This window comes from Populus trichocarpa, chromosome 4 (assembly GCF_000002775.5).
Source record: "Populus trichocarpa isolate Nisqually-1 chromosome 4, P.trichocarpa_v4.1, whole genome shotgun sequence".
Classification (NCBI taxonomy): domain Eukaryota; kingdom Viridiplantae; phylum Streptophyta; class Magnoliopsida; order Malpighiales; family Salicaceae; genus Populus; species Populus trichocarpa.
This window is the reverse complement of record NC_037288.2, coordinates 2311029-2336097: the sequence shown is the minus strand read 5'-3', so window position 1 is coordinate 2336097 and position 25069 is coordinate 2311029. Positions and strand designations below refer to the sequence as shown.

Genomic DNA, 25069 nt, shown 5'->3' with positions numbered 1-25069 from the left:
AAAATAATCACTGCAATATAAAATACCATATATATAGAATTTGTTGGTGCTAGTTATAGAAGACAATCTCTGCAATAATTATTGCAATATTTCCTTAAATAACACGTGTAGATATTTTCTATATAAGTGAACCTCCAGCCATATGCACTGGGGAGGAGAAAATTTACATGGGGTTTTGCACAATTTGAGAGAACAACAAAAAACTCTAAACCACAAAAAAACCCTAAACCTCTCCCTTTTCACACAAGGGCCGCCACCTCCCTCTCTAAAAAAAAGAGAAACCCTGCTTTAGGATTTTGAACCTTCGACTTCTTCTCCCTGCAGCCGGACAAGGCTCCCCTCCTCCAGCCAACACTCTCCATTTCTTCTCCCTCACCAGATCTCACTCTCCCCCACAAACCGACCTCCATTGTTCCCCCAGCTTTTTCCTTATCATCTTCTCCTCCTAGACCCACACACACCAATCTCCTCCACACAGGAGCAGCCCCACAGCCGTTCCTTTTTTCCTCAGACCGAACACGATGGCAGCCCCCGCTGTATTCTTTAGCTGCTCCCGTCTCTGCCTCAGCCACGGTCTCCCTCTCCCTGGCCGTTTCGGTTTCTCCTCACTGCCGATCGACAGTCCCATTGTCGACCGAACAACCACTCCCATCTCAAGAGCAGCTTCAGCGGCCACACGCACAGCAGCAAGGCCAACCCCATAACTACCCCAATCGCCCGATCTGGCATCGGCAGAAAGTAAAACAAATCGGGAGGAGAGGAGAACATAATGCTTTAAACAAAAATAAAAAATACCCAAATAAAATCGATTGCGTGTGTTTTTCTTCTTTTGCAGGTTACGGTGAGCCAGATCCCACTGTTTCCAGGTTCTTCCTCGCGGCGGCGCGTGAACCCACACGCCGTTAATGGTGGTGGCGCTTATACGAGACGTGCCGCCACTGTTTTTGTGATTCAGAAGCCTTCCCAGCAGTTTCCTGGATTTTTAGGGGCTATTATGTAATTTTTTTATTTGTGTGATGTGTTGTTTGTTTTGTTTTAAATTTTTGTTTTTTGTAATTACATATGGGTGTATGAGAAAAACATAATAAAAAGGGATGTTTGGTGTTTGTACTTTTTTTATATATGTTGTTGAATTATAAAATCAAAAAAGACAAAAAAAAATTAATGTTTTAATTTGCATATGATCAAGTATTTTAGGGACAAATAAAATCATGTTGTATTTCCCGTGAAAATGTAAGAACATGTTTCTATATATTTTTTGGGATTTAATAACTGATTTATTAAAGTTTTAAGAATTTGACTAATATATATGTGGTTTGTTAACTTTAATTGTGATTAACCGTGATGTTTGTGTTTTTGACAAAGAAAATATAAAAAATGTTTTTGTGTGTGTTGCATACGACCAATACCCTAACATATTTTGAATTTTCTTTTTTATATAAAAAAAACAAATATTTGAAGTTTTGAATATTTGTTTTTGCATGGATTTCTTAAACACAACAAAAAAATTACTTTTTTGCATTCTGGATTTTACAACATGTTTGTAAAACTCCAAAGGGTATTGGTCAATATTCCAAAAAATACAAAAATCTTATTTTGGGGGGGAATTCATCTATTATTCACCGTTAATGTTTGGATAAAGAAATTCCAAAAGGATGAATATTCAAAATATTATTGGGAATAACTTGTTATTATTCACTGTTAATATTTGGATAAAGAAACCCTAAGTGGTAAATATCCAAAATAATTTTCTAGGAATAATATGTCATCACACATCCTTGAAAGAAGCCTTGATTATAATTGAGGATATTTCAATTTTTGACTCAACGGTTTATGAGCCATGAGAGTATGAAACACTAAGGCAAAAATAAGCTTTTAAAGCACCCTGAATTTCCTTAAATTTCTAAATTTTTTGTCTCTTTTCCTTGTGATTTACGAGTCGCAAACTCTTGAAATACTAAGGGAAAAATGAGCTCTTAAGCACATTGAATCTACTTAGATTTCTATCTTACCTATCTCATAAATCATAGGTTATAAATTTAGTCTGAATCAAACACAGATTTCAAGAGATATGCATTGATTCTCCTTAGTACTTTTGTAGACATATCTAAAGGTGTGATCCACAGTGACCAAGGTTTATTTTTTTTTTATTGGACTTTGAGTCCAAGTTTGTTCATCATAGCAAGCTTATCCTAGGAAAACTGATGGGATTAGAAAACACCAACACCATAGCAATTATAAGGCAAATCAAACACCAAGCAGCTTACCATAGGTAGGGCGTACTAGGGGTGCTAATACCTTCCCTTTACGCAACCAGTCCCTTACCTTAGAATCTCTGAAAGACTAGTTTAGGTTTTTTAGTGACCATTATACTAGGTGGCGACTCCCTTATTCACAAAAACAAACAACGCGAAATCAATTGAGGGTCGTCGCTCTGCCGTGCTCCACGAGGGTGCGACAGTACTAGTTTGGAAAATAAATTTCTTCATAGAAAAATTACAACGGACAATTAACTTGAGGTTCTTGGATGGAAGCTCTCCACCTAACATCTTATTGTTGGCAGCATTCTCTTTCATTGATTATATGCATAAAATTGAATGCTCCCAGTACATTTATGTTCATTGAAAAATTACATAAAGATAATTAACTTGAGGTTCTTTGATGGAACCTACCTCTCCACCGAACCTCTTATTGCTGGCAACATTCATTGGAACCTACCTCTCCACCGAACCTCTTATTGCTGGCAACATTCTCTTTAATTCATTGATTATATGCATAAAAGTGAATGCTCGCAGTCCATTTATGTTAATGTCCTTCTAGCTAGCCCTTCTACTTTCAATGGCTGCAATCTTTTTCTATTATCTTGTGCACCCCATAATTAATTATCGATGATAACGAGTAATTTTGAATTAGATTATATGTTAACCGATCATTCTACACGAAATATCTTACTTTTTAAGAATATATTTATAATATTAACTTAATACACTTAAAAAAAATTAAAACTTTCAATTTAAATACTAGTCTTAGGATGTCCTTGTTGATATGGAAAACTAGCCAATGACTTTCGTGCTACTGTGTTTTTTCTTAATATATATTTTTAGTAATTCTGATTTATTGATATGATAAGAGTTTGTATTTTAAAAAAGACGTATTTAATTATTGATGTCTAACTTATATAAAAAGAATTTTAAGATGTTGAAGTGTTGACATCTATAAAAAGAATTTAAGTATCTAATTTTCGTAGTTGGTAATTTGTATTATAAAATAACTTCTTTGATGCTGGTAATTTGTACTTCAAATTGTGATTACGTGTTGTAGCCTGAGAAATTATTCATTAATATTCCACATCCTTCGAAATAAATAACAAAAAAATCTGATTATTTATAAAATAATTATTATTTTTTATTTAATGATTAAAGAAATTTTATATTAAATTTTGGACCAGTCAAGTTACTAGATCATGTAAAGTCAATTTTTATACGAGTTTGTTTTAAATTCATGTTAGATAAGAAGTTAGTTCGGAAGTTTTCAAGATTGACTTATTGTATTTGGTTTAATAACAATGTCAAATAATTTTTTTTTTCTAAAATCCCATCTTTCAATTTTTTTTTCTTTTGGTTAAATCCTTGTTGCCTTTTTTTATATCAATTTTATCATTTAATATTTGATTGATTTTAAATTGTTTTTTATAATTTGTTTCGATTTACTTTCTACGAAGTTATTGAAATTTCAAATAAATATCCTGATATTTGGTTGATACATAATTCTATAAAAAACTTTTATTATTATATTATTGAATAAAAAATAATTTTAAAAAATAAAATTATTAAATTCAATAAAATCCTAGAAACTAATTTATAATTTAATCATAGTTTGAAAAAACAATTCTACGGACCAAAAAAAAGTGGAGCACACCACTAGAAAGCTATCCATAAGATTTTTTTTTTTTTTTTGTGGTGAAGTATCCATAAGATTGTTGAACGTAATGTACGATCGACTTGTGACCTCAAAATATAATGGCTGTCGAATCTTCATGCAGTGTTCATATTACAATTAAAAAAAAAAAAAATACCAAAAGGCATCGACTCTTTCTACAGGAATTCACAATACCATTTTTTGCTTTTTGCATTTTCATCATCGAATTTTTTTTATTTGATTCTTTTGTGACTAAAACAAGGACCAAAGTTTAGAGCACGAAGAACATGCATGACAACTCTAAATTTTGGGCAAAAAAAATCATCTCAATCCTTTTATTTACCTTTGATTACCTTTTCAACCACTTTAATTTTTATAATTTTATTTTAGATTCATAACTTCATTATGTTTATTTTTTTGTTCATGGTTTGAGAGGGAGAGACAAGAGCTGGAAAATTAATGAAAAGAGAAAAAATTGTTAGTTTGTCCTATTTTCAATGATTAAAAACTTTAATATTTATGTTAAAAGGTTTTAACAATAGAAGTTTAATAACGTTGATTTTTTTCATGTAAACATGCATGACATGAAAAAAGAGATCAACTTCCCTTGTATAATTTTGATTCGGTTAATTTTTTGTTTTTTAGGTGATTTAGAGTTATTAGGTAATTTAAGATAATTTTTATGGTGTTTATTATGTGTTTTTGGTTGAAAATTTAATTTTTCAACCAAAAAAAACCTAACCCTTGACTTTTTAGCTGCCATTGGCTAGAATCTAGGCAGCAGTAAGTGAGGAGTTGTCTATCATAATAAATGACACGTCACCTACCTTTTTTAATACAAGAAAATATTTGTCTTCTGCCTCTTTTAAAAAAATAAAAATAAAACAGGGATAGACCTCGATGCACTGGACTACCTAAACTAGGCTTATGCGTCTAACTTGTTTTTCTATTGTTTTTATTTTTCTCTCAAATTAAGACTTCAATGCACCATATACTAATATGCACCATATTCTCTCTCTCTCTCTCTCTCATTATGTGCCTAATATGAAAAACAAAACTATGGACATCTATTTAACATAAAATCTATGTTTTTAAGATTCTGAATACATGTTTTTATATAATTTTATCACATTTATCAATATTTTTTTCTTCAATCATATTGAAAAATACTAAGAATTTGTTTGAATGTTTTATTTTAGATTTGTTTTTAAGACCATAATGTATTTTTTTTAGATAACAGTGCTTGCAATTTACAAAACATATTGGGTTGATCCTTAATTTTACGAGTATCTTTTCTTACCGTATTATTAATTTTTTTTTCCATAAAAACAAAGTCAGGTTGGGAGTTAATTTCAAGTGTGACCCGCTAGATCAAGTGTACTGATAATACCAAAAAAAAAATCCCTACAACCGACCAACAACCTAGCACATGAAGTAATAGATAGTTCTGTTTGCTTTCTAAAGATCATCAGTTCGAGTCTCACAAACCTCAAGGTCACTAGAGGCTTATATGGTCGTTAACTTCAGGACATGTAGGATTAATCGAGGTGCGCTCAAGCTGGCCCGGACCCTCCTCACCCCGCGTCTAATCCATTGATTGAACAATAATGGAAATGAGTTCAGCATGGATATAGGAATTTCTTTATGATTTAATTTCTTAAAATTATATCAATTTAACTAAAATCTTATTTGATCTGGGCACCTTTTTATTTTTTAATGAGCCGAGATTCATTAGTTATTAAACATTTTACAAGCGCGTGAGAACAAATAAGATATACAATGTTAAAAGAAATGATATTTTCCAACAGGAATACCAACAAAATAATTTTTTTTTTATATTAATTAATCAAATACAGTGTTAATCATTAGAAGACTAAATAAAGAATGTAAATTGTATTATTCATATTGTTAATAAAAGATGAGAAATCACAGAGTTTTCCTTTCTTCATTCAACTCATTACGTTGAATATTACAAAATTATACAAATCAAGTTTTGGTGGAATTGTAAGAGTATATATATTTGAAGGGACAATATAAAATAGTTAAAAAGAGCAATGATAAGAAGCCTACTTGTGTTAAGATTCACTATTTAAGCTTAGCATAATATATAATAGAATAAAAGTATGATCAGCACTTAATTTTAGACTTTTATTGTACAGTGCAGTCAGTCAACGCAACAACAAAATTACAGACTTCTCTGCTGTAGAATGTGCAGTCAACATGACGGAACATATATATGAATCACACATTGTGTGGTCCTAGCTAGCACTTGTTCGTTAGCTTATCAACAAATACTCTAAAACGCGTAGGTTTTTGACTGTAGCAGTTTTTTTTTTTTTTTTTTTTTTTTTTTTATATGTTTTTTTTCCCTTTTTTTTTATCAAAAATTGACTTCTTCTTTTTCTTCTTCTTTTTTTTTTTCAAAATTATCTTTGCTAATTTTTTTAAATATTGAGTTGGTTGAAAATTTAACTATGTAGCTTTTTTCTTTAAAACACTGTGGATTGTTATAATATTCTCATACATTGTTTTTTTTTTCTTTTTATGATTTATTTATTCTTTTTTTTAAAAAAATGGTCTTTGTAAATTTTAATTTTTTTATATTAAGTTGGTTGAGAATTTAGCTTTGTAGTTTTTTTTTTAAAAAAAAACAATATGAATTGCTACAGTGTTTCCCCTATATAGTTTTTGTTTTGCTTCAATGTTTCCCCACATATTTTTTTAAAAAATTATCTTTATCGAATTTATTTTTTCAATATTGAGCTGGCTGATAATCTAGCTTTAGCTTTCCCCACATGTTTTTTTTATTTTTTTATTTGTTTTTCTTTTTTTCCAAAATTGTCATTTTTTACATATTTTCTTTTTTTTTGTTTTGTTTTTTTCAGAATTATTTTTGTTGATTTTATTTTTTTACTATTGAGCTGGTTGAAAATTTAGTTTTTTAGTTTTTTTATTTAAAACACTATAGCTTTCCCCACGAGTTTTTTTTGTTCGCTTTTGTTTCCTTTTTTTTACATGTTTTTTTTTCATTTATTTTACCCAAAATTGACTTCTTTTTTTTTTTTGAAAATAGTCTTTGTCAATTTTTTTTATATGTTGAGCTAGTTGAGAACTTAGCTTTGTAGCTTTTTTCAAAAAAAAAAAAACAATATGGATTGCTACAGTGTTTCCCTTACATGGTTTTTGTTTGGCTGCAGTATTTCCCCCACATGTTTTTTTTTAAATTATCTTTGTCGAATTTATTTTTTCAATATTGAGTTGGTTGAGAATTTAGCTTTAACTTTAGCTTTCCCCATTTTTTTTTCATATTTTTAAATTTTTCCCAAAATTATCTTTCTTCTTTATATTTTCTTTTTTTTTTCATAATTATTTTTGTTGATTTTATTTTTTTACTATTGAGCTGATTGAGAATGTAGTTTTTTAATTTTTTTTCTTTAAAACACTAGATTGCTACAGTGTTTCTCTACATGGTTTTTTATTAAATAATTTTTTTTTTCAGAATTATCTTTGTCGATTTTATTTTTTTTCATATTAAGCTGATTGAGAATTTAGCTTTGTAGTTATTTAAAACACTGTAAATTGCTACAGTATTTTTCCACATGATTTTTGCCTTGCTACAGTGTTTCCCCACATGTTTTTTTAATCGATGTTTTTTTTTTCAAATATGTTTTTGTCAAATTTATTTTTTTCATACTGAGCCGGTTGACAATTTAGCTTTTTTTCCTTAAAACATTATTGATTACTACAATGTTTTTCCATATGATTTTTTTATTTTTTTTTAAATTGTCTTTATCATTTTTATTGCTTTTAATATTGAGCTGGTTAAAAATTACAACTATAGATTTTTTCATGAAACACTATAGATTGTTATAGTGTTTTCCTGCATGTTTTTTTTCCTTTTGTTTTTTTATATTTGTCAAAATTATCTTTGTTGATTTTTTTTAATATTGAGTTGGTTGAGAATTATAATTGTATATTTCCTCACAAAACACTATAGATTGCTACAGTGTTTTCTTAAATGATTTTAATATTGGGCTGGTTGAAAATTTAGCTTTAACCTTTCCCACATGTTTTTTTTTCATTTTTTTATTATTTGCTTTTTGCTTTTTTTTTCTTCCAAAATTGTCATCTTCTTTTTTTTCATTTTTTTTTGTTTTTTTTCATAAGTGTCGATTTTGTTTTTTTTTAATATTGAGCTAGTTGGGAATATAGTTTTGTAGTTTTTTCCTTTAAAATATTGTGGATGGTAACAGTTTTTTTTTATATGATTTTTTTCATAAATCCACGATAATACACAAATATGCCACAAGCCTACGGCATCACGTGGGCATGTCACCTAGTAACTCTATATATATCGTCAACATGACAGAACACATGAATCACACATTGTGTGGTCCTAGCTAGCACTTGGTCGTTAACATATAACTCTATATATATCGTCCCACAAACTGAATTATAGCACATCACAAATTCACAAGACTCACTCAAATCTCTCAATATCCCTTCTCGTTAAGTATCGGTGATATTATCAATGGCATTTCCCATCAATGATGGCAACTTCTCAGCATCCTTTCATCTTCCTAGCCTTGAGGTAAGGTTTCGGTTCACATGTTGCATGTTAATTTGTTTCTGCTTTCTTATATTGCTTAATCTGTATTTCACTTTTGCAGAATGAGCTATGCCTCAGACATGGAAAAATGGTGAAGGAAGCTGGGTGTATTCTCAGCAATACTGCTGGAAAAGATCCACTGGAAGGCTTAGTAATGATCGATACACTTCAACGCTTAGGCATTGACTATCACTTACGAGAGGAAATTGAAGCTTTTCTAAATACTCAATATATGAACTTTAGTTCTCCAAATCATCTTCCTCTTGATGTTTTTGGAGTTGCTCTTCGCTTTCGATTATTGAGACAAGAGGGTTATAATGTCTCTCAAGGTGAGCAAACTAAAATGTTAGAGAATAATATAACTTGACTTTTATGTTTAGCTGGTACGTAAATTTGTTTTGTTATATGTTAAAATTCGATGAATTAAAAACACTTTGTAATGGACACAGTAAGATAAATTAGGAAATAACACTTCGTAATGGACCGCATCACCACATTCGGTCATCAGAGGAAAAGCCCCCGTGCTAGATTGAGGAGGCCATGAGAACTCCAAATTAATTATTAGAAGATAACTCTTGTTCACTAACTTTAGGCATGCTTACATCCTACTTCCCCCAGAGTTACTGCTAAGACACCAAAAAAAGAAAAAAAATCCAAAATATTTCATAGCTCTCTTCTAAAGCCTCATTATATTTCTAACTTGACCCTACATCAATTTGGTCCACGCTTCACCACTGCTTTAGTGCCTATGTCGAGGAATACAAGTCATACTCCAATGCTAGATGTAGATTAGTATTAGTGCATCTGAAAAATAAATAAATTATTTACCATCAATTTTTTTTTGTTGTGTCTGTGCTATAGAGGTGTTTAACAACTTCAAGAATGAAGAGGGAAATTTTCATTTGATACAAGAAAATGACGTAAAGGGTTTGATGGCATTGTATGAAGCTTCACAACTGAGTATGGAAAGTGAAGATATACTTGATGAAGCTGGAGAATTCAGTGCCAAGCTACTTAATCATCATGAATCAGAAATTGTTGCAAATACATTGAAGCATCCTTATCACAAGAGCTTGGCAAGGTTCATGGTCAAAAACTTCCTAAACAATATTGATATCCGAAATGAAAACATTAAGGTTTTTTCAGAGTTGGCGAAAATCGATTGTGAAATTGTACGATCTATACATCAGAAGGAAATTCTTCAGATTTCAAAGTAAGAACTATATATTGCTTGAAATGCACTAACAAGATTAAATTATCCTCCTCTAATGCAAAATCTTGTGTTTTTTTAGTTGGTGGAAAGACTTAGGCTTGGCTAAGGAGTTGAAATTCGCAAGAGACCAACCTCTAAAGTGGCACATGTGGTCCATGTCTGTCCTCATAGATCCTAACCTCTCTGAGCAAAGGGTCGAATTAACTAAACCCATCTCTCTGGTCTACATCATCGACGACATTTTCGATCTTTACGGGACGCTCAATGACCTCTCTATCTTCACAGAAGCAGTCAATGAGTATGCACCCTCGTATCATCTCTCTCTTTGATTCTTCGTGTGTGTTTTGTTTAAGATTTTCTAATCCATCAAATCATTGCCTGAAGATGGGACCTCACAGCCGCTAATCAGCTACCAGAAAGCATGAAGATTTCTCTCAAGGCTCTTTTCGACATCACTGAGAGCATTAGCACCAAGATTTTGGAAAAGCATGGATGGAACCCTATAGAATCCTTACAGAAATCGGTATGCATAATTTATTTACAATTCAATATATGCTAGAACCAACCAGGAATTCTCTCGCACACATTATATTTTCTGCCTAACATTTGTCATCAAGGATCATCTATGATACATGTTTGCCATATTCTTATCTGATTGTTGCAGTGGAAAAAGTTGTGCAACGCATTTTTAGAAGAAGCAAAGTGGTTTGCTTCTGGGAAATTGCCAAAGCCAGAAGAATATTTGAGGAATGGAATTGTTAGTTCAGGTGTGCATGTGGTGCTGGTTCACATGTTCTTTCTCCTGGGCCAGGGCATCAACAAAGAAACCGTTGATTTTGTGGTTGGCTTTCCTCCCATTATATCATTCACAGCAACGATCCTCCGTCTTTGGGATGACTTGGGCACTGCTAAGGTAAAACTATATAAACTGAAAAGGCTATAAAGTCTATAAACAAAGAAAATAGCATTAATGATGATTTTATATGATGATTGAGACATCTTTCTTTGATTGAATTCAGGATGAGAATCAAGACGGTCATGACGGGTCCTACTTGGAGTGCTACATCAGAGAACATCCAAACGTTACGGTTGAAAGAGCGAGAGAGCACGTTAGCCATTTAATTTGTGATGCGTGGAAGAAACTGAACCAGGAATGTCTGTCTCGGTCACCATTTTCACCGTCTTTCACAAAAGCTTGTCTAAATGTCGCAAGAATGATTCCTTTGATGTACAGTTATGATGACAATCCTGGTCTTGCAAGTCTCAAGGAGCACATGAGGTCACTTGCTGCTCATTTAGAAAGTAAACCTTTCTAGGTTGAAAGAGAATGTGCTACTTAATTCAGAACCCTAAAGAATATCTATATATAATTAAGTTAATAATCACTAATCACTACGTTCGAGGACGATTGTTGTTTTCATTTGTCGGTTTCTAGTTTTGTGTATATTATTTATAAGAGAAATAAAGGGGAAATAAAAAACACAAGGGAATTGTAGTATTGTACTGATCTCGATCGATATATACTTTTTTATTTGCATTACTTTTAGTAAGATTTGGCTCAACTAGCGGGAAAAATATTTAATGGAATTACAATTCTTGTTCTTATTTATTAAAGGCTTCTCCAACACACACACACACACAGAGGCAATATGCCCTTAATTAATTGAATTTTTTGAATTGTGATATTCGTTGAGCGACAATAATAAAAAAAATGTCATCATTGATATATAAAACTAGCCAATTACCCACGTGTTACTATGATTTCTTTTTATTTTTTTATATATTAAAGTTTGTATTTAAAATATATAACTAATGATGCCTATCTTATATAGAATAATTTTAATCTATTGAAATACTAATATCTATATAAAAAAAATTACATATCTAGTTTTGCTTGGATATATTCTATATATAGTGATTAACTAGTTTTTTGATCTGCACTATGTCACATGTTGGATCATTTTTTTTCAACCTTAAAAAAAAATATAAAGACATTAGGAAGTCAAAAATTAAAAACAAATTAATGCGCACTTGCCAAATCACTTTTAAAATACTTAAATAGTGACACATTGAACGGCATAGACGACAACACATTAACTCGACATGAGCCAACTATTGTTATCCAGCGAATATGGGGTATGAGATCATGATAAAACCATGAAACCCATTTCAAACCAAATCAAGAAGCCAAATTATAATGAACCAAATATTGAAAACCGAAAACAGGAAAAAAAATTAAATTTAAAAAAGGGCCAAAAAAATGCTAGCTAGTTTTTATTTAATTATTATTGATATTAATGAAAAGATTAAATTACCCCTAAAACCGAATGATTATAATAAAAAAAAACCAATATGAGATTACGAATAAGCTCATGAAGTCAAGCTTAAAAAATTGTGATTTTAAGAACAATAGAGTAATTACACTGTACTTTCAAAAATAAAATTTTTAAAAAGCCTCTAAACCCAAGCTAATTGTTATTTTGCTTTTAAGGGTATTCTAGTAATTTAATTGTACAAAAACATTTGTAAAAAGATAGTAGTAACCTCGATCAATTCAAAAATATCTAATCCACAGTAATTGAAGGAAGGTAAGTGTGAATTTTTTTGAAAGATAAAACTATAAATTTTGATGTCTCAATCCACAATGATTGACCTGGGCAAATCTTCTAAACATGAGTTAAACTTTCAAACTCACAAACTATGAAATTATAGACTCGGGTTCAATCAAGAAATTAAATTCTCAACCAATTTAATGTTAAATGATGAAATCAGAAAAAATATTATTAATCTAAATATTTACCAAAGCAAAGAAAATAGTAACAAACAAAATGAGTATCAAATCTGAAATTAAAAAAAAATAAAGGAGGGTGAAATAAAAAAAATTCAAAAACTACGTCAAATAAAAAAAACAACATTTAAAATAATAGTGACCAAATCTGACAGATTAAAATATTGAAGAATGATGAAATTAAAAAAAAGTTTAATTATAAAAATTAATTAAAATAAAAAAATAAGTAAAAAATGAGAGGGCCAAATCCAAAGCAAACAAAATTGAAAAGCTTATCTACAAAATGTTGTGTCAGGTGCTAGTTTCTAGGAGAAGAGATCAAATACGGAAAAAATGATGTCAGTATCGAACTAGAGGTCCGTTAACCACATGTGATGTCTAAGAGGGAAGAGGACACGGAGACAAATCAAATGATGTGGCAGAACAATGTTTTTGACAATCAGAATTAGCTACACGTGTTGTCCGAAGAAGGTGGAGCGATCGAAGCGTGCAGTGCATGGGTTAGCGTTTTTTTTGTTTTTTTATTTATCAAAATATCACATTGCCCCTATAACCAAATAACTATTATGAAAGAACAGTTGTGAAATGACAAATAAGTCCATGTAAGTAAGCTTTGAGAATTTTGATCTTAAAGAAAAATAAATTATTGTACTATGCTTAAAAAAAAGAAATATCAAGTAATTAATTTTACTGCGAAAAGTCATGAAAAAACCAAGATGCCTCAAAACGATTCTAAAATAATGGATCCCGTGAAAATATCATTTTAAATACCATCAGAGAAGCCAATTGTTTATGATTTTGTTTTGAAGGGCAAAAGTGTAAAATCATTGTTTCAATCGAAAGTGAATATTCACACTATTGTACAATATTTTTTTCCATGGGGTTTAGATTCTTTTAACTTGTATCATAAAAAAAATCCTTTTATATTGGAAGTTTTGTTTAAGAATAATATTAGTGATACCTAACTTATATAAAGAATTCTAAGATATTGAATTGACATATTAAAATAATTTACATATATTCTATAATGACTAATTCGTATCATAAAAAAAACTACTATCAAGAAATTGAGAGGTTCATCTACATTACACTCCAACACAAGCTAATTATGGTTCGAACTTCACGGCTAAACTTGCTGCAAGGAGTCTTATCAAGTTATATCAACTTATGTAATTTTATGTTTTAAAAATATTTTATAAAAATTTAAAAATATTTTAATTTTTTATTTATTTCAAATTATTTTTATTTATTTTTAGATTATTATAATATATTGTTGTCAAAAATAATTTTTAAAAAATAAATAAAACATAATATTTTAATATACTTTTAAATAAAAAAAATATTTTAAAAAATAATCATTACTTCATTTTTAAACATCTCCGTCGCATGGTAGAGTCCTCCTGCAAGGTTAAGTCCATTTCTATTGAGGATATGGAAACGGAACGCGTGTTTGATAATTCATATGAGCTGCATTTATTAAGAAAAAAAATAAATCCACAGACACACACTATTCTTTGTTTATAAGAATCTAAAAGAATTTTGTTTTTTTTGAGGAAAAAAAGAAAAATATATATGTTAATGAGAGTATATATGTTAATGAAATTTAGGTCTCTTTTCTTGGCAGATATTTCAAAGGCATGCATGCAATGTGAGCTGCATTTATTAAGAAAAAAAATAAATCCACACACACACACACTATTCTTTGTTTATAAGAATCTAAAAGAATTTTGTTTTTTGAGGAAAAAAAGAAAAATATATATGTTAATGAGAGTATATATGTTAATGAAATTTAGGTCTCTTTTCTTGGCAGATATTTCAAAGGCATGCATGCAATTTCCTCCATATGTTTCTTTCCGAATATAATTATGGCTTTGTCTTTGTGAATTGCTAAATTCTCGTCAACAATTAATTATGGCTTTTTAGACCATGAAAAATACTAACGTCCCATCAACAACTATGGCTGTTTGACTATACTCTCATAATTCCCTCCACAATGTTTTCTTTTTCCCATGGAAACGCGTTTGAAACCGCAAAATGCAATTTGAATATCCACACGACTCACGAGCATGTAGTTTTGGTCTTTGTAGTTTTGTATGAAAGCTGGGAAAGCAGTGAAAAATCATTTAAGGAAGTGCTTGGACACAATTTTAGGATTGGCTCCCCTCAAATTTAAAATTTACAAGTTTCAAAAATATTTTAATGAGAAAAAAATGAGTTATAAATATGATGATTGATAATTAATGAATAGAACATTAATTGGGTATTTCATATTAAAGAAATAAAAAATAAAATGTTTATATATATAATGAACTCATAACTGATTAATTTAAAAATTTGAGTTGAAGATAGTATTTATTTGTATGTAAGATAGTATTTAATTACGAAAAGATTTTATGTCGAGATATTATCAATTTTTGAAGAATATAAATTAAGAACACAATTTGATCTATATAAATAATAAAAGTAATTGTGGAGTGAGATTAACATTAAAAATATTTTTTCCGACAAACCATGTTCTCAAGACCATCTCTATAATTCGTCAACAAAAGACGCCTAGAATATTCTCCAATCTCAAAATATTCAAGGTATCTTGAAATATTAAGAAAGAAAGGAAGACAAATTAACCTCAAGATTCAAGAACATGAAGGTGTACGTGGCTGTGTAATATAAGACTTATTTTTGTTATACAAAAAAAAATTAAAATATCGTAAATCAAATCCCTATTTATAATAAATATATATATGGTGAGTTTTCCTATTTAATATAAGACTTATTGTTTAATATCAATTTGTTGTGAAACAACCAAATGAGTTAGTATCACCTTTATTTATTTATTGTTTAGAAAATAAAGATAACCTCCTATCAGCAATTTATGTATTGATAAAGGGTGCGTGTTTATCAAATTTTGAATTTATTTTTGCTTAGGATAAATTTTTATATATATTTTTAAATTATTTTAATATGCTAATGTCAAAAATGATTTGTAAAAAATTAAAAAACTTTATTTTAATGTATTTTTAAGCAAAAAATATTTTAAACCACCATCATTATCATAATTTAAAACCACTTAAAATCTAGGTGTTTTTCAAAACTATCATCTCTCACACAAACACACACACACACACACACATATATATATATATATATATATATATATATATATATATATATATATATATATATATATATATACTTTACACGTAAATAAATTGTGATCCACGTTTTCCTTGCTTAAACCATGACCACTGGTTCCACCATGTACCTTATAGATTGATTCAGGCCATATAAAGTATTTTTCAATTTATATATCATATGTTTATTACCAAATCTCTCATTTCTTATATTCAAGAGGTCCATAAACAAATATTAATTTAGATGTTTAAAATTGTGATAATGATTTTTTTAAAAAGTTTTTTATTAGAAATATATTAAAAAAATATTTATTTTTATTTTAAAAAATTATTTTTGATATAAGTATATTAAAATAATTTGAAAAATTGAAAATATATTAATTTAAAGTAAAAAAATAAAAAAAAATTAATCTTTTAAAATGCAAAGATAAAGATATTATTTTTATTTTTACGTAGAAAAGTTGACTTTCGTATGATGAATGCAAAGATTAGTTATTGAAAAACATGACAGTGGTGACGTGATTTTTAAACGAATGTCAAATATGTTAAAATTCTTCATTGTAAATCGTGAAATGAAATGTTAATAAATTTACTTTGATTATTGTTTTCTGGTTTGTAAAGACAAGATATATTCACGTGATCAAAAGCATTCATATGTTACGAGAGAAAAAAGTTATTAAATTGATAAAACTATTTTAATTAAAGTTGGTGATGAACATGACAGATAGATTAAAATATTTGTAAAATATGGTAGTGTTCATGAGATTTTCAAACTATTGTTAAATATATTTAAATTCTTTAAGGTGTTTCCGTGGAAAAGTCCTTATCTTGGCATTGCTAATTCTTTTAGTAAAAAAAAATGAGAATTAATATGATTGGAGTCGATTATCTTGATGGGTTTAAAAACAACTTGAATAATTAGTAAGAATATAATTTGACTCAAAATAAATATTTATGATGATATTCTTTTAATAAACATTAAGACGACAATATATTGGATCGATTCAGATTAACCTGAGTTAACCGATCAATTCACTTATCAAAACTTGAGATCATGATAACACAATAGAAAGCAAATAAAAATAAATTATAAAACTTAATTTCCAATAAATTTAATGTTGAAAGATGAAACTGAAAAAAATTAATTAAAAAAAACCCATAAAATGGACTCTAGTCAACTCATGTTAACTTGTCATATCTGTAACCTAAATCATGAGACCAGGATAACACAATAGAAAGCGAATAAAAACAAATTATGAAACCAAATTCTCAATCAATCCAGTTTTGAAATTGAAAAAAAAATCTATAAAAAAAAAGCATAAAAAACAACTTGTGTCAATCAGGGTTAACCCGCTGAACTAGTGACTTGAGTTATGAAATGGATAACATCATAAAAAGCAGACTGAAATAAATCATGAAGTCTAATTTTCCATTAATCTAATATTAAAAGATGAAATTGAGAAAAAAAAATAATTATAAAAATAAACTTGAGTCGACCAAAATAACCCGTCAAATTTGTGGTTCGAGTCATGAGTTTGAGATAATTTTATAAAAGTAAATTGAAAAACAATTATTAAATTTAATCTCTAATAAATTTAATATTAAAAAATAAAATTTTAAAAAATATTATTAGAAGAAACACAACAAAACTCTCCTCTAGTTTTTTTTAATAATAATAAATAATTCCCAAGTGCATGGATAAGTTAACAGTGGCAAGAAATGGCATCTCTTTTGTATGGGCTGGACTGATTTATAGGAAAATATGGGCTGGACTAATATTGTTTCAATTTATTTCTCTTATCAAAAGGGTTTGACAAACACAGAATGATCCAACTTTTTTTCTATGGATAACTAGGAAGCTCCTGGCCCAAGAATCAGGAACTGCCTCCGCCCCCAGAAATTCTCCAGGCACAGGGTATTATCGTTTTCCTAGCTCATGCTCGTAAGAAGTCTCTACTGTCTCAGCCTCTCTACTCCCTCTTCTCTCACATATTCCAGGCAAAAGGATTCTTTTAAAATTATGAACAGTTTTAATTTTGATGGTTGAATTTGATTTTTCAGGTCAGTTCCTCAATTGGGTGTTGCACTTTTATCTCGACAAGTTCACTTAAAAGGTATAAATTTATTTACTTTCGTGTTCTTAAGTCTTGTTGCATTTATATGGGTTCCTGTTTCTTTGAATTAAAATTGAGAAAAGTAAGGGATTGTTTCTTATATTTGAGTGGTTGGCGGGCTCTATTTTTGTTGAAAGGTTGATGTATTCGAAGATGATTTATGAGGCTTCTTTGAGTTAAATTTTGTGGAAATGAAAGAGGTCCTTTTGACTGTTAAGTTTCTTGAATGAAAATTTGTAATCTTTTGGGGCTGCTTGTTGGGATTTCTGCTGTGAAGTGTGGTGATAAGAAATTGGCAGACTTGTTAGCTTCAGTTTTTGTGATTCTGTCCAGGTAATTATGGCTACAGCTCTGTCATGGCAGCCCCAGCTGCCCACACGCATACACAAGCATTCACACCCGAGCTCCTTTATTGATGCTGGCACGGGATATGCTTTCCAATGCCGCATCCACAGGCCAATCTCCTCCATCCATTCAGGCAAGGCACTTGCTTTCCGACGTGACTTTGATAGGTTTGCAAAAGATGCTTGGCGCACTGCCAATGATGGATTTGAGCAGTTTCTTTTTGAGGCCAAGAAGACTGCTGAGCGTATTGACCGTAGATACTCAGTGTCACGACGCCTCAGCGCTGTAGCACAATCTGCTTCTGATCGTGCCCGTGAGATTGACAGAGAGTATGATATTAGTATTCGATGGCGCACTTTTTCCATGGATTTTAACAGAAATTGGCCTAGGGTTCGTTCCTCCCTTTCTCCTTCCTTATGCACTGTCTAATATTGTGATTTTAATAGAAAAAATGATTCTTGTTCCTGTATATGAATTTAATACATGGAAAAAAAAATGAAAGAAAAAGATATCTGCTCATCTAATTGTTATACACTTGTTTAGCTTGGCTGTTGTAGTGAGTTTTAATCCATGCTTGTCTAACCGAGGACCATAGAAAGTCATGGAGTCCAAACAATCCTATATAATAATTTGAAAACTGAAGCATTAAACTACTCTGGATCATAAATCTAGAAACAAAGTAGAAAGTCTTGATCCAATGACACTGGAGTAGAGGGCAGTAAGTTCTCGGGCAATAAGCATATGGTAAGGGATTATTAATATAGGAATTGGGAAATTTATTCTTTGGGAAATTGGTTTGGTTTCTGGACTTTTTGGTGAGAAAAAAGGAAATTAGTTATAGAACCAATAACTTCACATTAGTAAGCTTAATGAATCACTTCTTAGTAGAAATCCTCATGCAGGAAACTAAACGTCTGAAGATTATTAAGAATGTTAGAAAAAAACATAACACATTATGAAGCTTATATAAGTTTTCGATAATGTAAGCTTAATAACGAGCAATCATAACTGTCTGAAATAAACTAATCTCTATCAAAACTAAATGAAGATAAAATAGTACATGCAGACACTGTTGATTAAAACAAAATAGAGTTCCATGAAATTCTGATAATTATACACCCCCCCTCTCCCCCGATAATGGATCCATGGTATATTAAATATAACAAATTGAAATATTTATGCATAGTGTTGCACTGTATTATGAGCAATTGCTTGGACACTAACATGAAAAATAATAGCCTACAATCATTTTAGCTCCCGTGTTGAAGCAGGGACCAGAAACGTAAGTTATTTTAATCTTTAATTGAGCTTTTGCTTGAGTTTCTTGTTGATGAGATCATACACATGACATATTTATTTCCTCACTGTATTATGAGCAGTTGCTTGCACACTAACATGAAAAATAATAACCTACAATCATTTTAGCTCCCGTGTTGAAGCCGGGACCAGAAACGTAAGTTAGTTTAATCTTTAATTGCGCTTTTGCTTGAGTTTCTTGTTGATGAGATCATGCATATGACATATTTATTTCCTTCTCTGTTTCTTCTCATAATCAAGGAAATTAATCAAAACATACTGAGGTTAATAACCCTGAGAGAGCCTTGAAAATGATACCCGGTGAAAATCACCTAGAAAAAGGAGCAAATTAGTTGCTACTTCATTTGCATTTTCAAAGAATTGGAAGAAATGAAGCTTGTGACTACTCATCCCACAGTCCCCATCTAGCCTATATTATAAAGCTCTTTTCATACTTTGCATTGCTGTCACAACTTTCAAATTCTTACTTTAGGTAGCCAGAGGTGTATTAAATATTGGTTGCTGCATATTTCACAAGATTTTGAGGTTAAATTTATGTGATATGCTGATTTGATGACATGTTTTCAAAGATGGATTGAGGAATATTTGCTGCCACCATAGTGAATATTCAGGGTCTACACATTCTAGTAGTCACTAGTCAATGATACAATGCGCTAAAAATGCCATAGTAAGGGACCATAAAAAGTTACTAAACCATTTAGTTTCTTATACATAACTACTAAAAGTGTGGGTATTGTGTTAACGTGTGCAGTACTACCATGTTGCATAGAGTTGCTAATAATTCTTAACAGAAACATCCACAACCATTACATAATGCTGGTGACGACCACTTGACTCCTCTATCATGGATGCAGTTAAGATTTAAAACCAAGATTTGAGCCCCATCCCAGGTGGCTTTTCTAGGATTTGTAATTTATAATAGTAATTTTTCCATATTATGCAATTGATTATGGAAAACCTACAGACTTTAGATTTAGTTTTGATTAATTGGTTTCATTGAAAATTTATTTTAATGTTGGACACTAACAATTTATTGGCAAAAACTCTGCCTACCACTAATATAAAGTTAATGGCATAAACAAGTCTCCTTTACTCTTCACAGTTTGGAATAGTATTAGTTTTGATGATGTCATATTTTTTTAATGTCATTCTAAGTTATTTGAGCTTTTGGTTTGATCAATGATTTTATCTTTGCAGTACAGGAAGCAGATTAATGACTTTTTCAATACCCCGATAGGAAGGAGTTTTGTTGTGAGTATAATCCCTCTGTACTTTCCATGCGTTATTGCAAGTAAAATGTTTTTATTGTCATTAAATTTCACCAAGCATGTCCTAATGAAATTAGTTTAATAGTGGTCCATTCCTTTTTTGTTTTTCTCTGGGGAAAATGCAACAAGTAAACATGAAATTGCACCAAGCATGTCCTATTAAAACTAGTTTAATAGGAGTCCATTCCTTTTTGTTTTTCTCTGGGGAAAATGCAATGTGTAAATATAAATTTGTAGGAGTTTTAATAGATGAATATCTCTGGATTCGTTAGTTTGAATTAAGTGATTTCCTTTCCATTGGTTGTGCTTTTCTAATTATCTAATTGTTTTCAGGCTCACATTTAGAATTACTTAGTGTGTTTGCTTTGTTTGTTGCCTTTTAGACTATTTTTTTCCTCTGGTTTGCATTATCTGGGTGGATGTTTCGGCTCTTCATAATTGCTACATGGGTTCTGCCGATTGCTGGACCTCTTCTCATTGGGACTTTGGCAAATAATCTTGTTATCAAGGTATCACTGGCTATGACACATTGCTTTTGACTATATTGTTTTATGGTTATACAATTGATAGAAAGGATATTTTGGTTCTGTCATTAATTAATTTTGTTGATATTAATCTAAAAAATCCTTTTAACAGAGGAAACTTCTTATTTATGTTGTTTAATGTTTAGTAGAATTAGGCTAGGGATATTAGTTGATAAGGAGTTGCTGGTTCTTATTTGATTAAGATTATTGAACACAACATATTGTATTCAATTGAAAGCACTGATATTTTGATGATTGAACAAACACTATGGAGTCTTTGAAAAAGATTGAAATGCACAACTTTTGTCTTTTTCTTTCTTCTTAAAAAAAATCCCTTCTTCACTTGGTGCACCTTAAGTGCCTTTAGAACTCTGACTTTCTGAAACTACTAATTTCATGCTTAATTCTTGATCGAATGGCTTAAATCCATGCATCTTTCATTCATCAAGAATTTAAATATCTTGAGTTTCTTGATTGCACTGCTTATTACATTTGCTTGAGCTGCTGAAAAGTTAATACACCATCTTCTGTTTATGTCTTTATTTGTGGTAATTTATAAATTAGCATAGAGTTCCACTATAAATATGTCAAATTTGGACAGGGAGCTTGTCCAGCTTGTAAAAGACAGTTCGTTGGTTACAAGAACCAAGTGATTCGTTGTGGTGGCTGTGGTAACATCGTGTGGCAGCCTAAGGGGGGCTTTCCAGGCAGAGGGCCTGGGGATTTCTTTTCAGGAGGTGGTAGAGGGACCAGGAGTTCAAAGTCAGATCCTGAGATCATTGATGTTGATTTTGAGGAAAAATCATGAGATGCAAGCTTGTACAAGAACAATGTGTGCCTGATGATATACAACAACATAAAGAAGCTTCTTGAAGAAAATACTGTTCATTTGCTACGATGTTTATTACTTGTTGTATGATAATCTTACACCCAATTGAGACTTGAGTAGCTTATTTACCCGCAGACATGTAATTATAACAAATCCTTTTTTTGAAGATCAAAATAACCTTTCGTGATCAATTTTCTCTGATTGGAGGAACCAAACTATTGAAATGCTCTAATGGGCTTTCATTTCTTGACTGGGAAAAGAATGACAAACATTGAATTGTACTTTATTTTGGTAAAACTAACATTTTCGATGATCGAGAAGCCGATAGCCAAGGTTGTAATGGCACCAGCCTCCCAAGAAACCGCATATATAATGCAATTAACGAACAATGAATTTGATGGCTTTGTAAATGATGATGAACTTCAAGCAGTATTCCGACTTGGATAAAATTGAAGATTCTTATGCTTATTATGCAACATTTGGATAGTAGGACAACAATGATTGATAAGTTATTTATAGCAGTAACATTGCTACTCTTCTCGACTAAAACTTGAAGTAGCAGAATGAGCTTGTGACATCTTTCTCTGCATCTCACCACAAGCTTTGGCACTCTAACAGAAACCGTTGTACCACTCATTTGCAAGCAATTTCAAGGCATGAGAAGTTCATATTTGTGTTTCTTTCCATCTTGCACGAGCTTTTCTGCATCTTGGATCTTAGCCTCCATAACCAATCTATTCACCACAAGCTGCAATACTTCTGCTCTTGCATGCCACTTCTTGTCAAAAATTTCCTCACAAATCTCAACAGCAAAACCAACATCACCCTTCTCGCAAAGAAAGGGAATCAAAAACTGAAAAGTCACCCTGTTCGGCTCGCAACCATGCCTCCTCATCTCACCATACCACTGCTTAGCTTCTTCCAAATCCTCACCATTAAGAAATCCTCTAATCAAAGCATTGAAACTAAACACATCTAGCTCAAGCCCCTTATCTCTCATTTCCTCAACTACTTCAATAGCTTCTTTCATTCTGTTCTCCAACGCCAAAGCATGCAACTTTGCATTATAACTTCTTACATCAGGCACGACATTCATTTCCATCATGCGACTCCAAATCCTCTCTCCGTCTGCAAACTTGCCATTCAAATAAAACCCATTTAAAAGCGTATTAAACGTGATCAAGTTCGGCTCTACATCACTCTTTATCATTTCATCAAACACCATTTCAGCGGACACCAAATCACCCATCTTGCAGAAGCCATTAATAGCAATACTGTAAGAAACCACGTCAAAAGTTATTCCTAACTCAGATCTAAAATCTGCAAGAAGTTTTTTAATCTCATCAAACCTGCGTGCATTAATACACGCCAATAACAAGGCATTAAATGAGAAAACTGTGCGAGGGCATTTTAAATCGGGCATTTCATCAAACAGTTTGCGGGCGTCATCAAACATGCCGGCTTTCCCATATAAGTAAATGAGATGCGCAGTGAAGGTCTCATTTGTCATATCAGGGAAGTTCTTTTGGTGGTCAAGGATCTCGTTGATCATGGAGAGTCGATTGTATTTGATTAAGCGTTTGACGGTGATAGCATATATGTCGTAGCGGGACCGGAATGAGCTGGACTCTGAGCATTTCTTGAACCTGCTTACCATTTTCTCGAGCGTGCCTCTTTTTTTGGTCGCGGTTGCGGCGGCCGGCGGTCTGAAGGAGGGAGATCTTTTGAAGATGCCATGGAGGCGGCCACAGGCAGAGGACGATTTGATCATTTTGGGTTTTGTTTGAGCTTACTGAGAGAAAGGGGTTCAAGACCTCTCTGCTAGTAATGGTTGGTGTTTAAAACCAAAAGGGGAAAGGAAAAATCTGCCCCTCGTACTATATGCATGTCTCATTTGGATCCCCACCCGTCGATCATACCAATTAAGTCCCCCAACAATTCTGATTCTTATCAATCAATCCCATTCTTGATTCTTAATGTTAACAATTCTCCCTTCCTCTTGCGAGAGAGAGAGAGAACCCACCTTTCCTAATTCACAAAAAAACACAGACCCTTTAATTTTAGTTTGGTTGTTCAAACAATCGAGGGAGGCCGAATTGCTGTAAAATTTCTCCTTCGGTTTGTTCTTTTATTTGAAGGTTGAGCTCCAAGTTCATCTTCCTCGCTTGCTTGGAAGCATGTTGTCGCAGCCAGACCTACTAGGCGACAACGAGAACCATGTCATTGCGGCCACAGGCCTCTGCACAAGCCTTCATGTCGTGAGACAAACACCTTAAAAGACCTTCTCTAGCAGCCTCGAAAACCCAGGTCAAGAATTCTAGCCCATCATCCCAGCGATCGATTCCTCTTTTGAAGATGGGATAGAAGGCTATTGCTTCAAGGATGGACGTAAATTGATCACCGTGTCGGTCAGCGACCTATTCGCCTCTAGCTATGGGTTCTTGTTGAATCTAGCGAACTTGGTCTTCATGCGGTAAGCTATCAACATGTTTGGATTGTGAAAGCTTTCTGAGATCTTTGTTCTATATTCTCTAATTTGAGTTCGTATTGTGAACAGATTTCACAGCTTATTAAGATTCTTCTCCGAAGGTCACAAAATATACATCACATAAATAGCTTAAGCTTCCAGTTAATTTCCAAGCAATGGGAAATGCCTGCAACAAAACACCAAGAAGGGATCTTTGCAAAGATAACCTAGAGTGGAATACCGATTCTTTGAGAATCCCAAAAGCCAGTAAGAATCTGCAATATAATATGGATATCATTACAATGAGTAATTAATTTTAAGAAGGGAATACTTCCTTTTAATCAAATTATCAACATCCTTATATGTATTAATATTGAAGTTAATTCTTATAGTTGAGTAACTCCTCTATCAAGGGGCTTTTGCATACACACTGGTTTTTTTTTTTTTAGCTTTGGATTTTTCTTTTATAAATGAATTTATTAAATATGTGTTTGATGCGTATTTTAATTTTAATTGAGACTAATTGAAATATATATTTTAAATGCT

At 31.4% G+C, this 25069-nt stretch overlaps 3 protein-coding genes across 6 annotated transcripts in view; 2 read left to right on the top strand and 1 right to left on the bottom strand.

Moving 5' to 3' along the window:
• The window catches only part of LOC7490764 ((3S,6E)-nerolidol synthase 1), a 31007-nt gene extending 19769 nt beyond the window's left edge, over nt 1–11238 (top strand). Inside the window, exons 2-8 of one of the 3 annotated variants that reach the window (XM_052451834.1) lie at nt 8468–8509; nt 8589–8856; nt 9389–9740; nt 9820–10038; nt 10125–10263; nt 10405–10653; nt 10760–11238. In XM_052451834.1, the coding sequence (XP_052307794.1) occupies nt 8468–8509; nt 8589–8856; nt 9389–9740; nt 9820–10038; nt 10125–10263; nt 10405–10653; nt 10760–11056 (1566 nt within the window). In that variant the 3' untranslated portion in view covers nt 11057–11238. Of the gene's footprint in view, nt 1–8357; nt 8510–8588; nt 8857–9388; nt 9741–9819; nt 10039–10124; nt 10264–10404; nt 10654–10759 lie in introns of those variants that run through there. The other 2 variants (XM_002305597.4, XM_052451833.1) reach the window with 2 other exon arrangements.
• Nucleotides 11239–17462: 6224 nt separating this feature from the next.
• LOC7494316 (uncharacterized) lies at nt 17463–22247 on the top strand. 2 transcript variants are annotated; one of them, XM_006383925.3, is made up of 6 exons: nt 17463–17601; nt 17721–17773; nt 18107–18508; nt 20633–20686; nt 21087–21212; nt 21829–22247. In XM_006383925.3, the coding sequence occupies exons 3-6, from the start codon at nt 18113–18115 to the stop codon at nt 22033–22035; spliced, it is 783 nt and encodes a 260-aa protein (XP_006383987.2). In that variant the 5' UTR covers nt 17463–17601; nt 17721–17773; nt 18107–18112; the 3' UTR covers nt 22036–22247. The 2 variants fall into 2 exon arrangements, with proteins under 2 accessions (XP_006383987.2, XP_024455680.2); XM_024599912.2 differs by having other exon boundaries at nt 17596–17773.
• A 458-nt stretch (nt 22248–22705) lies between these two features.
• On the bottom strand, nt 22706–23713 carry LOC7494315 (pentatricopeptide repeat-containing protein At3g13160, mitochondrial). The gene has a single exon (XM_002304942.4). It carries the CDS (start codon nt 23711–23713, stop codon nt 22706–22708), a length of 1008 nt encoding a protein of 335 aa, XP_002304978.2.
• Between the last annotated feature and the right edge of the window lie 1356 nt (nt 23714–25069).

What these genes read in the sequence shown, in the direction of transcription:
- LOC7494315 (XM_002304942.4), bottom strand. Translation starts at nt 23,713, where the DNA reads ATGGTAAGCAGGTTCAAGAAATGCTCAGAGTCCAGCTCATTCCGGTCC.
- LOC7494316 (XM_006383925.3), top strand. Translation starts at nt 18,113, where the DNA reads ATGGCTACAGCTCTGTCATGGCAGCCCCAGCTGCCCACACGCATACAC. An exon ending in TTAACAGAAATTGGCCTAGG is followed by an intron (nt 18,509 to 20,632) that starts GTTCGTTCCTCC and finishes TTATCTTTGCAG; the next exon opens with TACAGGAAGCAGATTAATGA. An exon ending in CAAATAATCTTGTTATCAAG is followed by an intron (nt 21,213 to 21,828) that starts GTATCACTGGCT and finishes AAATTTGGACAG; the next exon opens with GGAGCTTGTCCAGCTTGTAA.